Source organism: Choloepus didactylus, chromosome 10 (genome assembly GCF_015220235.1).
Source record: "Choloepus didactylus isolate mChoDid1 chromosome 10, mChoDid1.pri, whole genome shotgun sequence".
Classification (NCBI taxonomy): Eukaryota; Metazoa; Chordata; class Mammalia; order Pilosa; family Megalonychidae; genus Choloepus; species Choloepus didactylus.
This window is the reverse complement of record NC_051316.1, coordinates 21,937,713-21,953,085: the sequence shown is the minus strand read 5'-3', so window position 1 is coordinate 21,953,085 and position 15,373 is coordinate 21,937,713. Positions and strand designations below refer to the sequence as shown.

The window sequence follows — 15,373 nt, the reverse complement described above, 5'->3', positions numbered from 1 at the left end:
CTCAGGCTTCACGGGGACCTTTCTGAGACCTCCCGGGTCTCTGCGGGTTAGAGGGTAAGTACTCGGGGTGAGAGCCGTGGGGAGCAGCCGGGAGAGGCGGGCTTGGGCTCGGGGAGCAGTAAAGGGAGTCCATGGGAACGACCCCGCCGCCTGGAGCCCGTGCGCGCACCCGGCGCGGCCGTCCGCCCCGGAAAGGCCAACGGGGGCGAATCCCCAGCTCCGCGCGCGCTCGGGGCGCCGGGGGTGCTGAGGCCTCCTGAGGGGAAGGTGCTTGGTACCAGCGGAGCTGCGGGAGCTTCTGCCCGTCCCAGGTGTAGCTTGACCGGGAAAAAGTCGACGCCGAAGGCAGGAGGTCAGTGTGTGTTTAAAACGTTGTAACATTAACTGTGAGCGTGGCGGGAAGAGCCGGCCATGGGTCTGTGGACTCGGGAGAGAGAAAGGCCTGAGTAAATTCCAGCGCTGTCACCGGAAACCAGGGGCGAAATGAGGAACTTGGGAAAGGGTTGGTTCGTCCATATGAAAATGAGGTTCTGGACATTGTTTTGAAAGTTAGTTAAGTTTCACACGTAATTATACAAATGCCAGGTATTAAGCACTGAGAAAGTGATAACTGCTTTTATATTTAGAAGACCCGTTGTTCTTTTCATTTAGTGGCTTATCGAAACCTCACAGCGACTTTATGATATCAGTGTAACCATATACACTAAAAATTAAAAACTGAGGTTCAAATTGGGGTGGTGTGCTCAGGTCACAAGCTAGCTGGTGGGGAAGCTTGGATGTAAAGGCAGGTGTGCTTTATCCCCAATCTCAGGTTTTTTCTAATTTCACATCTGCCTAAAACACAGGTTTGTAGCCATCACAGCACTTAACTGAGTGGTCTGTCCGAAAATCTCTGGTGATAATGTGTGAAGTGGATGTGAAGGGCATCCTGCTATGTAGTAAATGCATTCTGGGATCTGTAGTGTCTCTTCAGATTCCTTGGGTAAGACAACATTTCTGGGCCTTCCTGCACTGGCAGGCTATCTGCGTTTTAAGTCTGATACTACAGTGAGTTCCAAGAGTCATATTTTTTGCCCTCAAATGAATTTGCTTCCCAGGGCCCGATCTCTTAGGAAAAAGCACTAGTGAGGTAGGAAGCAGGAGGCCTCTGGGAACTGGGATCTTACCCGGAAGAGAATGATTCTCTTACTTTTCACCTTTCACCAGAGCTTCAGAGAAGAGGCTGAATTGCCCAGAAAGAAGCAGGTCCTGATTTGCTTAGCCAAAAGCACTTCTTGAACTGCCTGCCTAGAATGAAGCAAACTTCGTGATGTCACCACCTCCAGAAGCCACTACAAACTGTCTGACAGTGGAGGGTTTGGACCAGCTTTGAGAAGGGCGAGGTGAGCTGAGGAGGCCCAGAGGCAGGATGCTCAGCAAGGGCCACTTCACAGGAGAGCCTGTATGGGTGTGGTCTGGAGAGAGGGGATAACCTGTAGAACTGAGGGTATTCTGTCTCCACCCATCCCTAAAAGGTTCCTATGGTTTCATTTGCCACTCTATACAAATTATGCACGCTGTGACTCGTGTCTGTTACCACATGTGACAGTACTGACATTTTTCTAGGTTGTAGAATCCTAGAATGATGCTTCATGAAGGGTTTCCATGGATATCTCTCTTGGATTCTTGAAAGCTTTAAAGAAGGGGGTCCTGACGCCTTCAGTTACTTGTCCAGGGACATCTAGTTTGTTTGTGGCAGAGCCAGGAGGAAAACACAGTGCAGTTCTCTCTCACAGATAAGGCACCACAGGCATTTTATCACAAAGGCCTTTTGAGAAACTGCATCATGGTTAAAACAAATAATTAAAAATCCTTGCCATAAATCCCCGTTTCTTTTAGTCTGCTTCATATGGACTTATATGTAAAGTGATAAACACAATATTACTGGGAAAATAGATAAATGATGCATCTTGAGTATTTTTCTGTTAAGTTACCTTTCTTTAAAAACACAAAATAAATTTATTATGCCCTACATATAAAACAAAATATTTAGCTTTCAAAAATGTCACTATCAGGGTTTTAAAAAACATTTTATTTTGAAATAATTACAGATTCATTGGAAGCTGCAAAGAAATGTACAGGGAGGTCTGTGCACCCTTCATCCTGCCTAATCTTATGTTAACATCTTACACAACTAGTACAGTATCAAAATCAGGAAACTGACATTGGTCCAATAAATACAGCTTATTCCAGTTTCATCAGTTATTCATGTACTCGTGTGTGTGTGTGTGCATGTGTTTGTGTAGTTTCTGCTAAGTTACTTTTAATGAAAGAATAGTGTTTTATCCTTTGGTGTACTGTAATTCAACTAATCCTCTTTTGTTTTACTTCTTAGCTTTTTATCAGAGGGCCACAAATATTAGTTTTAAATCAATTGAGAAACATTTATATTTATCCAGTGAAGAACTGCAGGTTTAAGCCCCGGTATTCATTTCAGAGTTATACGTGGACAGATACTGTCATCTCAGCATCGTCTTTCTCATACCTTTTCAAGGCTCAAAGGGCCCTCTTCCCATAGGGAGGCTGCTCTCCAGCTGCAGTGCTAAGATCTGTGGGAGGTAAATCTGGGAGCTGGAAGGCAGGCCAGGTCTCATGACCTTTTTCTGTCCCCCCAGCTGAACTATCACAGGTCTCCACATTCTCCCAGGAGCCGTAGAAAATGAAGAAATCTCAGGTAAGCTCTTTATTCATTTCCCACTTTTCATTGTAATGGATATGTGAGTTTTATAAGGGTCCATGCATTAATTGGAAAAGAAGAACTAGAAATAAATCATGTGAAATTTGAGGGAAGATTGCCTCAATAACTCGGATGTTTGCTGTCAGCTTTTGGTAGGTAACTTATGTCAGCACAGGTAGCTTCCCTGCAATTATCAGTTTGCTGAGATGTCATGTTAGTCATGAATTTGCATTGAAAATTGTATTAAGTACTTTTTTTTGTATATCTGTTGAAAAACATAATTTCTTTAATCTATAAAAATTGTGAATAGCATAATCCATTTTCTAATGTTAATGTATTCTTAAATTCCTGTAGAGACTCTGCTTGCTAATAACTGTTGAGTTTTTCTTTTCTATGTTCCTAAGGGTTTTTATTTTGGTTTGTTTTTATGTGGTTCTTTCCTTCCTTCCTTCCTTCCTTCCTTCCTTCCTTCCTTCCTTCCTTCCTTCCTTCCTATATTCAGGATTTTTATTTCTGCATTAACAAATTAGATTAGACTATAATTTTCTTGTATACCTGTCTCATTATGATGTCAAGTTTAAAATGAAGTGGGACCCTTTCTGTTCTCATTTTCCTTTCTAGTAATTTAGATGCGAAAACTGTTATTTGTAGATTTTTGTGATTTATTTGAAACGGGGACTTTTTGCATGAAGATTTTGATTGAATTGATTTATGAAATAGTCATAAATTTATCCTGGATTTCTATTTTTTCTTGATTTAATTTTTGCCATTATAGTTTCATAGAGAATTATTTTTTTATTTTTTAAAATGTATTTTCATGGGCTTGTTTATAATATTCTCAATATTTTAGAGTCTATTCTGATGTATCAGTAATTCCTTTTTTGGTCTGTTTTAAAATTTTATTTTAGTTTTGCACCTGCTGATCAGAAAAGACAAAATATGTTCTAGTGGTCCAATCTGGAACTTACAGTTTCATGGTTCTGGGTCTTAACATTTTGTGTGCTGGCAGTGTTCTCTAAATATTTCAGTAGAGGGAACATACACTGAGCATATTTGTGCTCTACACCTCTGCACACCTGCCTGTCAGCACTGTTTGTTGACAGGAATATACTTTCTCCATTGAATTGCCTTGACACCTCTCTTTGAGGTACTGTATATAAGTGGTCTATTTCTGGGATCTGTTCATTTGTTTGATCAGGGTTTGTCCTTTGTTAACACCACACTGTCTTTATTAGTGTCTCTTTATAGCAAGTTTTGAAATGACGTGTCTCCTAACTTTGTTCTTATTTTTCAAAATTGTTTTGAATATTCCGGGTCCTTTGCTTCTTTATATCAATTTTTAAAAATAAGCTTGTCTAGCTCATAAAAGCTTGCCAAGATTTTGATTTTGATTTGATTGCATGACATTTGACCATATTGAGTCTGTCTGTTTATTTAAGTGATAGCAGATGGTTTTGAACTGAGAAAGGACAGCTTTGATGTGTTTTAAAAGAACAACTCTGATCGAGAATAGAAGAGGGGTACTCAGGCACTGGTGGTATTTATGGAAGCATGAACAACGTAGGAGTCTGTTTCAGTAATTCTAGTAAGAAATGATGCTCTTAGGGTGTTAGCAGTTATGGTACTTAGACATGGTCAGATTCTGGATATATTTTGAAGATAGAGTCAACTGGATCAGAGTACCTCTTCCCCACAGCCTGACAAATAGAATGTATACTGTGAAGCTTTTTGAGTTTTTACCAATGTGATAAGAACATGATATCTCTGATGAGTTTTATAAGCTTTTATCTTCCCATGATTGAGGTGGAACAGCTTTTTTTATTTGTGATTCCTTTGTATTTCTTTTTATTGAGTTGTCTCTTACCTGTTTTTCTTTTGATGTGCTGATCTTTTCATTATTGTATCCAGTATGTTTTTATAGCCCTATTCTGTGATATAAATTACACAATTTTCCTACAATTTTCCATTTATACTTTTGCCTTGCACGTTTTTTGTTTTTTTTTTTTTTTACCATAAAGTCATTTGATTTTTATGTTGTCAAATTTAAAAGTTTTTCTTTTATGATTCCTGGATTTTGAGTCATAGTTGAGCATTTTCTGTTGTAACATTGTAAAGAATCATCCTCTGTAGTCTTCTAGAATGTGATTGATTTTGTTTTCGATTCAGAGCTTTTATGTATTTGAATTTTGTCTTGCTCTGTGGTCTGGGACTTTTGTGTTCCAGAAGGTGATCTAGTTATCCATATGACATTCACATCCAGCCTTTCTCCACTCATTTTAAGATGTCACCTGCATTTCAGTTAGGAAATGGTGTATATTAGTGTTTATTTCTGAGTTTGTCTTCTGTTCCCTAGGTCAGTCCTTTGCATCATGTACAAAGACCATACTGTTTCAATTATCTAGCCTTTTAAAAAATATGTCTATATCCAGTAGGACAGGTTTATTATATTTGATGTTTTCCAGTCCTTTCTGGCTATATATGCCTGTTTAATTTTCCGTATCCATTTTTTGAGCTGAGATAAGGAAAACAAATTGATACATATTTAAAAAGATTAATATGTGATGTTGAGGTTACTGATGTTTGAGGAATTTAGTTTTGAGTTAATGAAACGTCAGTGTAATTCATGACAGTAGTAGAGTAAAGGAGAGAAATCATATACTCATGATTATATGTAGTTAATGAATTTGAGAATTTTTAATATCTACTCACGATAAGAGTTATATTAACATATTAGGAATAAAAGGGATCATTCTTCATCTGATATATAAAAATAACCTACTATGGTAACATTGTATGTTATACCTTAATACAGAAGACTTTTCTCCTGAGATTGAAAATGTAGTATTGGAAACTTTAAGCAGGGATGTAAAGAAAGAAAAAGTATAAAAGGTACGAGGATTAGAAATGAAGAAATAAAACTCCCATTTTTTAGACATAAAATGATTGTGTAGGTAGAAAATCCAGAACAGTTTGCACATTAACTATATGAATTAATAAAGCGAGTTAGAAAGTAGCTAGATGCAAGGTCAGTGTTTAAAAAAAATGAAAATAATTATATCTCAGCCACAAACAATTAGAAAACAAAAATTCATAGTGTCATATCTACAGAAGCATCATCAAATATTAAACATGAGAATTGCTCTGTGCTTCTCTCTTTGTCTGCTATATCCTTACCCCGAACCCCTGAAGCATTTTCCCTGACCTTGTGTGGAGAGCTCTCCTCATCAAGTTTTCCTGGAGTTAGGAGCATCCTAGGGATCCTTATAGCATTTTGTGTGAAACTGTCAACAGGAAAGATGATAAGAGTTGATTTCCTAAGGTGTTTTCCATGTCACTTGTTTCTGGACCCTTCTGATTGACCAGAAATGTGCTGTTACAGGCATCAGTGTCATTCAAGGACGTGGCTGTGGAGTTCACCCAGGAGGAGTGGCAGCACCTGGGCCCTGCTCAGAGGACCCTGTACAGAGATGTGATGCTGGAGATCTACAGCCACCTCGTCTCAGTGGGTGAGCAGATCCTAACATGTATCTCCCTGTCAAGTGCATTTTTGTTTTTTCTTGAGTTTAAATCATGCCTATTGAGGTGTTTTTAACAGAAAATAAAATTCAGAACTAGTCTGATGAGTTTTGAAAATTAGTTTACAGCTGATTACTACCACTAAATCATGATTTGGAATATTTCTCTCACTTCAGAAAGCTTCCTATAACCCTTTGCAGAAAGTTCTCTTCCTCCCTTCCTACCCCTTTTTCCCCGGCAGCCACTGATTTGCTTCCTATTACAATAATTTTGCCTTTTCTTGAATTTTATGTAAGTGGAATCGTAAGTATACACTTTCTTTTGTCTAACTTTTTTTAACTTAGTGTAATGTTTTGAGATTGATATATGTGTTTGTGTATATCAGTAGTTCATCCTTTTTATCCCAAGTAGTATTCCTTTGTACAAATATACCATAGTTTATCACTTCTCAGTTGATAGAGATATATTTTTTCCCAGTTTTGGGCTATTTATGAATGACGTTGCTGTGAAATTTGCCTACAACTCTTTGTGTGAACATCTTTTAGTAGGCTTGTTGGCTCTTTGTGTATGTATCTTTACAAAAAACTCTAAAATGTTTTCAAACTCGCACTATTTTTATGCCCATTAGCAGTGTCTGAGAGTTCTCATTGTTCTTTGGTTACCAATGTTTGCTTTGGTTCATCTTATTATTTTTAACCACTCTACTTGTATCTTTATTGAGTTTCAGTTTGATGGTTAACAATGTTCAACTTCTTTTCATGTGCTTTTGGTCATTCATAACTCTTTAGTGAAATCAGTCAACTCTTCAGTCCATTTCTTTGTTTAGTTTTTTTTCTATTGTCTTAATTTTGAGTTGAAAGATTTCAGATCTTTATCGTACACATGTTTTGCAAACTTTTTCTCTCCATTTTTGGCATTCCTTTTTTATTTTCTTAAATAGTGGGGCTTTTTTTTTGTAATTAAATTCAGTTTTATTGAAATACATTCACACACCATACAATCATCCATGATATACAATCAGCTGTCCACAGTATGATAACATAGTTATGCGTTCATCACCACAATCTATCTCTGAACATTTTCCTTACATCAAAAAGAACCAGAGGAGGCGGGGCAAGATGGCAGACTGGTGAGCTGTAAGTTTTAGTTACTCCTCCAGGAAAGTAGGTAAAAAGCCAGGAACTGCGTGGACTGGACACCACAGACCAATCTGTCTTTGGGCATACTTCATACAACACTCATGAAAACGTGGAACTGCTGAGATCAGCGAAATCTGTAAGTTTTTGCGGCCAGGGGACCCACGCCCCTCCCTGCCAGGCTCAGTCCCGGGGGAGGAGGGGCTCTCAGCTCCGGGAAGGAGAAGGGAGAACTGCAGTGGCTGCTCTGATCGGAAACTCATTCTACTGATTCAAACTCCAACCATAGATAGACTGAGAACAGACACCAGAGACTCTGAGAGCAGCCAGCCCAGCAGAGAGGAGACAGGCATAGAAAAAAAACAACACGAAAAACTCCAAAATAAAAGCAGAGGATTTTTGGAGTTCTGGTGAACACAGAAAGGGGAAGGGCGGAGCTCAGGCCTTGAGGCGCATATGCAAATCCCGAAGCAAAGCTGATCTCTCTGCCCTGTGGACCTTTCCTTAATGGCCCTGGTAGCTTTGTCTATTAGCATTTCAATAACCCATTAGATCTCTGAGGAGGGCCATTTTTTTTTTTGTTTGTTTGTTTTTTGTTTTTTTTTTATTTTTTTATTTTTTTAAATCCTTTTTTCTTTTTCTAAAACAATTACTCTAAGAAGCCCAATACAGAAAGCTTCAAAGAATTGCAATTTGGGCACGTCAAGTCAAGAGCAGAACTAAGAGAGCTCTGAGACAAAAGGCAATAATCCAGTGGCTGAGAAAATTCACTAAACAACACAACTTCCCAAGAAAAGGGGGGTGTCCGCTCACAGCCACCATCCTGGTGGACAGGAAACACTCCTGCCCATCGCCAGCCCCATAGCCCAGAGCTGCCCCAGACAACCCAGTGTGACGGAAGTGCTTCAAATAACAGGCACACACCACAAAACTGGGCGTGGACATTAGCCTTCACTGCAACCTCAGCTGAATGTCCCAGAGCTGGGAAGGTGGAGCAGTGTGAATTAACAAAGCCCCATTCAGCCATCATTTGAGCAGACTGGGAGCCTCCCTACACAGCCCAGCAGCCCAGAACTGCCCTGGGGGGACGGCACTCACCTGTGACATAGCACAGTCATCCCTCAACAGAGGACCCAGGGTGCACAGCCTGGAAGAGGGGCCCACTTGCAAGTCTCAGGAGCCATACGCCAATACCAAAGACTTGTGGGTCAGTGGCAGAGGCAAACTGTGGCAGGACTGAACTGAAGGATTAGACTATTGCAGCAGCTTTAAAACTCTAGGATCATCAGGGAGATTTGATTGTTAGGGCCACCCCCCCTCCCCGACTGCCCAGAAACACGCCCCACATACAGGGCAGGCAACACCAACTACACACGCAAGCTTGGTACACCAATTGGGCCCCACAAGACTCACTCCCCCACTCACCAAAAAGGCTAAGCAGGGGAGAACTGGCTTGTGGAGAACAGGTAGCTCGTGGACGCCACCTGCTGGTTAGTTAGAGAAAGTGTACTCCACGAAGCTGTAGATCTGATAAATTAGAGATAAGGACTTCAATAGGTCTACAAACCCTAAAAGAACCCTATCAAGTTCAGCAAATGCCACGAGGCCAAAAACAACAAAATTATAAAGCATATGAAAAAACCAGACGATATGGATAACCCAAGCCCAAGCACCCAAATCAAAAGACCAGAAGAGACACAGCCCCTAGAGCAGCTACTCAAAGAACTAAAGATGAACAATGAGACCATAGTACGGGATATGAAGGAAATCAAGAAGACCCTAGAAGAGCATAAAGAAGACATTGCAAGACTAAATAAAAAAATGGATGATCTTATGGAAATTAAAGAAACTGTTGACCAAATTAAAAAGATTCTGGACACTCATAGTACAAGACTAGAGGAAGTTGAACAACGAATCAGTGACCTGGAAGATGACAGAATGGAAAATGAAAGCATAAAAGAAAGAATGGGGAAAAAAATTGAAAAACTCGAAATGGACCTCAGGGATATGATAGATAATATGAAACGTCCGAATATAAGACTCATTGGTGTCCCAGAAGGGGAAGAAAAGGGTAAAGGTCTAGGAAGAGTATTCAAAGAAATTGTTGGGGAAAACTTCCCAAATCTTCTAAACAACATAAATACACAAATCATAAATGCTCAGCGAACTCCAAATAGAATAAATCCAAAAAAACCCACTCCGAGACATATACTGATCACACTGTCAAACATAGAAGAGAAGGAGCAAGTTCTGAAAGCAGCAAGAGAAAAGCAATTCACCACATACAAAGGAAACAGCATAAGACTAAGTAGTGACTACTCAGCAGCCACCATGGAGGCAAGAAGGCAGTGGCACGATATATTTAAAATTCTGAGTGAGAGGAATTTCCAGCCAAGAATACTTTATCCAGCAAAGCTCTCCTTCAAATTTGAGGGAGAGCTTAAATTTTTCACAGACAAAGAAATGCTGAGAGAATTTGCTAACAAGAGACCTGCCCTACTGGAGTTACTAAAGGGAGCCCTACAGACAGAGAAACAAAGACAGGACAGAGAGACTTGGAGAAAGGTTCAGTATTAAAGAGATTCGGTATGGGTACAATAAAGGATATTAATAGAGAGAGGGAAAAATATGGCAAACATAAACCAAAGGATAAGATGGCCGATTCAAGAAATGCCTTCACGGTTTTAACGTTGAATGTAAATGGATTAAACTCCCCAATTAAAAGATATAGATTCGCAGAATGGATCAAAAAAAATGAACCATCAATATGTTGCATACAAGAGACTCATCTTAGACACAGGGACACAAAGAAACTGAAAGTGAAAGGATGGAAAAAAATATTTCATGCAAGCTACAGCCAAAAGAAAGCAGGTGTAGCAATATTAATCTCAGATAAAATAGACTTCAAATGCAGGGATGTTTTGAGAGACAAAGAAGGCCACTACATACTAATAAAAGGGGCAATTCAGCAAGAAGAAATAACAATCGTAAATGTCTATGCACCCAATCAAGGTGCCACAAAATACATGAGAGAAACACTGGCAAAACTAAAGGAAGCAATTGATGTTTCCACAATAATTGTGGGAGACTTCAACACATCACTCTCTCCTATAGATAGATCAACCAGACAGAAGACCAATAAGGAAATTGAAAACCTAAACAATCTGATAAATGAATTAGATTTAACAGACATATACAGGACATTACATCCCAAATCACCAGGATACACATACTTTTCTAGTGCTCACGGAACTTTCTCCAGAATAGATCATATACTGGGACATAAAACAAGCCTCAATAAATTTAAAAAGATTGAAATTATTCAAAGCACATTCTCTGACCACAATGGAATACAATTAGAAGTCAATAACCATCAGAGACTTAGAAAATTCACAAATACCTGGAGGTTAAACAACACACTCCTAAACAATCAGTGGGTTAAAGAAGAAATAGCAAGAGAAATTGCTAATTATATAGAGACGAATGAAAATGAGAACACAACATACCAAAACCTATGGGATGCAGCAAAAGCAGTGCTAAGGGGGAAATTTATAGCACTAAACGCATATATTAAAAAGGAAGAAAGAGCCAAAATCAAAGAACTAATGGATCAACTGAAGAAGCTAGAAAATGAACAGCAAACCAATCCTAAACCAAGTAGAAGAAAAGAAATAACAAGGATTAAAGCAGAAATAAATGACATAGAGAACAAAAAAACAATAGAGAGGATAAATATCACCAAAAGTTGGTTCTTTGAGAAGATCAACAAGATTGACAAGCCCCTAGCTAGACTGACAAAATCAAAAAGAGAGAAGACCCATATAAACAAAATAATGAATGAAAAAGGTGACATAACTGCAGATCCTGAAGAAATTAAAAAAATTATAAGAGGATATTATGAACAACTGTATGGCAACAAGCTGGATAATGTAGAAGAAATGGACAATTTCCTGGAAACATATGAACAACCTAGACTGACCAGAGAAGAAATAGAAGACCTCAACCAACCCATCACAAGCAAAGAGATCCAATCAGTCATCAAAAATCTTCCCACAAATAAATGCCCAGGGCCAGATGGCTTCACAGGGGAATTCTACCAAACTTTCCAGAAAGAACTGACACCAATCTTACTCAAACTCTTTCAAAACATTGAAAAAAATGGAACACTACCTAACTCATTTTATGAAGCTAACATCAATCTAATACCAAAACCAGGCAAAGATGCTACAAAAATGGAAAACTACCGGCCAATCTCCCTAATGAATATAGATGCAAAAATCCTCAACAAAATACTTGCAAATCGAATCCAAAGACACATTAAAAAAATCATACACCATGACCAAGAGGGGTTCATTCCAGGCATGCAAGGATGGTTCAACATAAGAAAAACAATCAATGTATTACAACACATTAACAAGTCAAAAGGGAAAAATCAATTGATCATCTCAATAGATGCTGAAAAAGCATTTGACAAAATCCAACATCCCTTTTTGATAAAAACACTTCAAAAGGTGAGAATTGAAGGAAACTTCCTCAACATGATAAAGAGCATATATGAAAAACCCACAGCCAGCATAGTACTCAATGGTGAGAGACTGAAAGCCTTCCCTCTAAGATCAGGAACAAGACAAGGATGCCCGCTGTCACCACTGTTATTCAACATTGTGCTGGAAGTGCTAGCCAGGGCAATCCGGCAAGACAAAGAAATAAAAGGCATCCAAATTGGAAAAGAAGAAGTAAAACTGTCATTGTTTGCAGATGATATGATGTTATATCTAGAAAACCCTGAAAAATCAACGATACACCTACTAGAGCTAATAAACAAATTTAGCAAAGTAGCGGGATACAAGATTAATGCACATAAGTCAGTAATGTTTCTATATGCTAGAAATGAAGAAACTGAAGAGACACTCAAGAAAAAGATACCATTTTCAATAGCAACTAAAAAAATCAAATACCTAGGAATAAACTTAACCAAAGATGTAAAAGACCTATACAAAGAAAACTACATAACTCTACTAAAAGAAATAGAAGGGGACCTTAAAAGATGGAAAAATATTCCATGTTCATGGATAGGAAGGCTAAATGTCATTAAGATGTCAATTCTACCCAAACTCATCTACAGATTCAATGCAATCCCAATCAAGATTCCAACAACCTACTTTGCAGACTTGGAAAAGCTAGTTATCAAATTTATTTGGAAAGGGAAGATGCCTCGAATTGCTAAAGACACTCTAAAAAAGAAAAACGAAGTGGGAGGACTTACACTCCCTGACTTTGAAGCTTATTATAAAGCCACAGTTGCCAAAACAGCATGGTACTGGCAGAAAGATAGACATATAGATCAATGGAATCGAATTGAGAATTCAGAGATAGACCCTCAGATCTATGGCCGACTGATCTTTGATAAGGCCCCCAAAGTCACCGAACTGAGCCATAATGGTCTTTTCAACAAATGGGGCTGGGAGAGTTGGATATCCATATCCAAAAGAATGAAAGAGGACCCCTACCTCACCCCCTACACAAAAATTAACTCAAAATGGACCAAAGATCTCAATATAAAAGAAAGTACCATAAAACTCCTAGAAGATAATGTAGGAAAACATCTTCAAGACCTTGTATTAGGCGGCCACTTCCTAGACTTTACACCCAAAGCACAAGCAACAAAAGAGAAAATAGATAAATGGGAACTCCTCAAGCTTAGAAGTTTCTGCACCTCAAAGGAATTTCTCAAAAAGGTAAAGAGGCAGCCAACTCAATGGGAAAAAATTTTTGGAAACCATGTATCTGACAAAAGACTGATATCTTGCATATACAAAGAAATCCTACAACTCAATGACAATAGTACAGACAGCCCAATTATAAAATGGGCAAAAGATATGAAAAGACAGTTCTCTGAAGAGGAAATACAAATGGCCAAGAAACACATGAAAAAATGTTCAGCTTCACTAGCTATTAGAGAGATGCAAATTAAGACCACAATGAGATACCATCTAACACCGGTTAGAATGGCTGCCATTAAACAAACAGGAAACTACAAATGCTGGAGGGGATGTGGAGAAATTGGAACTCTTATTCATTGTTGGTGGGACTGTATAATGGTTCAGCCACTCTGGAAGTCAGTCTGGCAGTTCCTTAGAAAACCAGATATAGAGCTACCATTCGATCCAGCAATTGCACTTCTCGGTATATACCCGGAAGATCGGAAAGCAGTGACACAAACAGATATCTGCACGCCAATGTTCATAGCAGCATTATTCACAATTGCCAAGAGATGGAAACAACCCAAATGTCCTTCAACAGATGAGTGGATAAATAAAATGTGGTATATACACACGATGGAATACTACGCGGCAGTAAGAAGGAACGATCTGGTGAAACATATGACAACATGGATGAACCTTGAAGACATAATGCTGAGCGAAATAAGCCAGGCACAAAAAGACAAATATTATATGCTACCACTAATGTGAACTTTGAAAAATGTAAAACAAATGGTTTATAATGTAGAATGTAGGGGAACTAGCAGTAGAGAGCAATTAAGGAAGGGGGAACAATAATCCAAGAAGAACAGATAAGCTATTTAACGTTCTGGGGATGACCAGAAATGACTATGGTTTGTTAATTTCTGATGGATGTAGTAGGAACAAGTTCACTGAAATGTTGCTATATTATGTAACTTTCTTGGGGTAAAGTAGGAACATGTTGGAAGTAAAGCAGTTATCTTAGGTTAGTTGTCTTTTTCTTACTGCCTTGTTATGGTGTCTTTGAAATGTTCTTTTATTGTATGTTTGTTTTCTTTTTAACTTTTTTTTTCATACAGTTGATTTAAAAAAGAAGGGAAAGTTAAAAAAAAAAAAAAGAAAAGAAAAAAGACAAGGAAAAAAAAAAAAAAGATGTAGTGCCCCCTTGAGGAGCCTGTGGAGAATGCAGGGGTATTCGCCTACCCCACCTCCACGGTTGCTAACATGACCACAGACATAGGGGACTGGTGGTTTGATGGGTTGAGCCCTCTACCACAGGTTTTACCCTTGGGAAGACGGTTGCTGCAAAGGAGAGGCTAGGCCTCCCTATGGTTGTGCCTAAGAGCCTCCTCCCGAATGCCTCTTTGTTGCTCAGATGTGGCCCTCTCTCTCTGGCTAAGCCAACTTGAAAGGTGAAATCACTGCCCTCCCCCCTACGTGGGATCAGACACCCAGGGAAGTGAATCTCCCTGGCAACGTGGAATATGACTCCCGGGGAGGAATGTAGACCCGTCATCGTGGGATGGAGAACATCTTCTTGACCAAAAGGGGGATGTGAAAGGAAATGAAATAAGCTTGAGTGGCAGACAGATTCCAAAAGGAGCCGAGAGGTCACTCTGGTGGGCACTCTTACGCACACTTTAGACAACCCTTTTTAGGTTCTAAAGAATTGGGGTAGCTGGTGGTGGATACCTGAAACTATCAAACTACAACCCAGAACCCATGAATCTCGAAGAGAGTTGTATAAAAATGTAGCTTATGAGGGGTGTCAATGGGATTGGGAAAGCCATAAGGACCACACTCCACTTTGTCTAGTTTATGGATGGATGAGTAGAAAAATAGGGGAAGGAAACAAACAGACAAAGGTACCCAGTGTTCTTTTTTACTTCAATTGCTCTTTTTCACTCTAATTATTATTCTTGTTATTTTTGTGTGTGTGCTAATGAAGGTGTCAGGGATTTAGGTGATGAATGTACAACTATGTAATGGTACTGTGAACAATAGAAAGTACAATTTGTTTTGTATGACTGCGTGGTATGTGAATATATCTCAATAAAATGATGATTAAAAAAAAAAAAAAAAAAAAGAACCAGAACAAGAATAAAAAATAAAAGTAAAAAAAGAACACCCAAATCATCCCCCCCATCCCACCCCATTTGTCCTTTAGTTTTTATCCCCATTTTTCTACTCATCCATACACTAGATAAAGGGGGTGTGATCCACAAGGTCTTCACAATCACACTGTCTCCCCTTGTAATCTA

At 38.9% G+C, this 15,373-nt stretch overlaps 2 protein-coding genes across 2 annotated transcripts in view; both read left to right on the top strand.

The window, feature by feature from the left end:
- Positions 1–61: 61 nt before the first annotated feature.
- Positions 62–15,373, top strand: part of LOC119505039 (zinc finger protein 782-like) — a 30,730-nt gene continuing 15,418 nt past the window's right edge. Inside the window, 4 exon segments of the mRNA XM_037797730.1 lie at positions 62–352; positions 1,207–1,382; positions 2,655–2,713; positions 6,096–6,222. Coding sequence (XP_037653658.1) covers positions 2,699–2,713; positions 6,096–6,222 — 142 coding nt within the window. The 5' untranslated portion in view covers positions 62–352; positions 1,207–1,382; positions 2,655–2,698.
- The window catches only part of LOC119505038 (zinc finger protein 665-like), a 78,960-nt gene continuing 69,702 nt past the window's right edge, over positions 6,116–15,373 (top strand). Inside the window, exon 1 of the mRNA XM_037797728.1 lies at positions 6,116–6,222. The gene's annotated coding sequence lies outside the window, so the exon portion shown is untranslated. The remainder of the gene's footprint in view (positions 6,223–15,373) is intronic.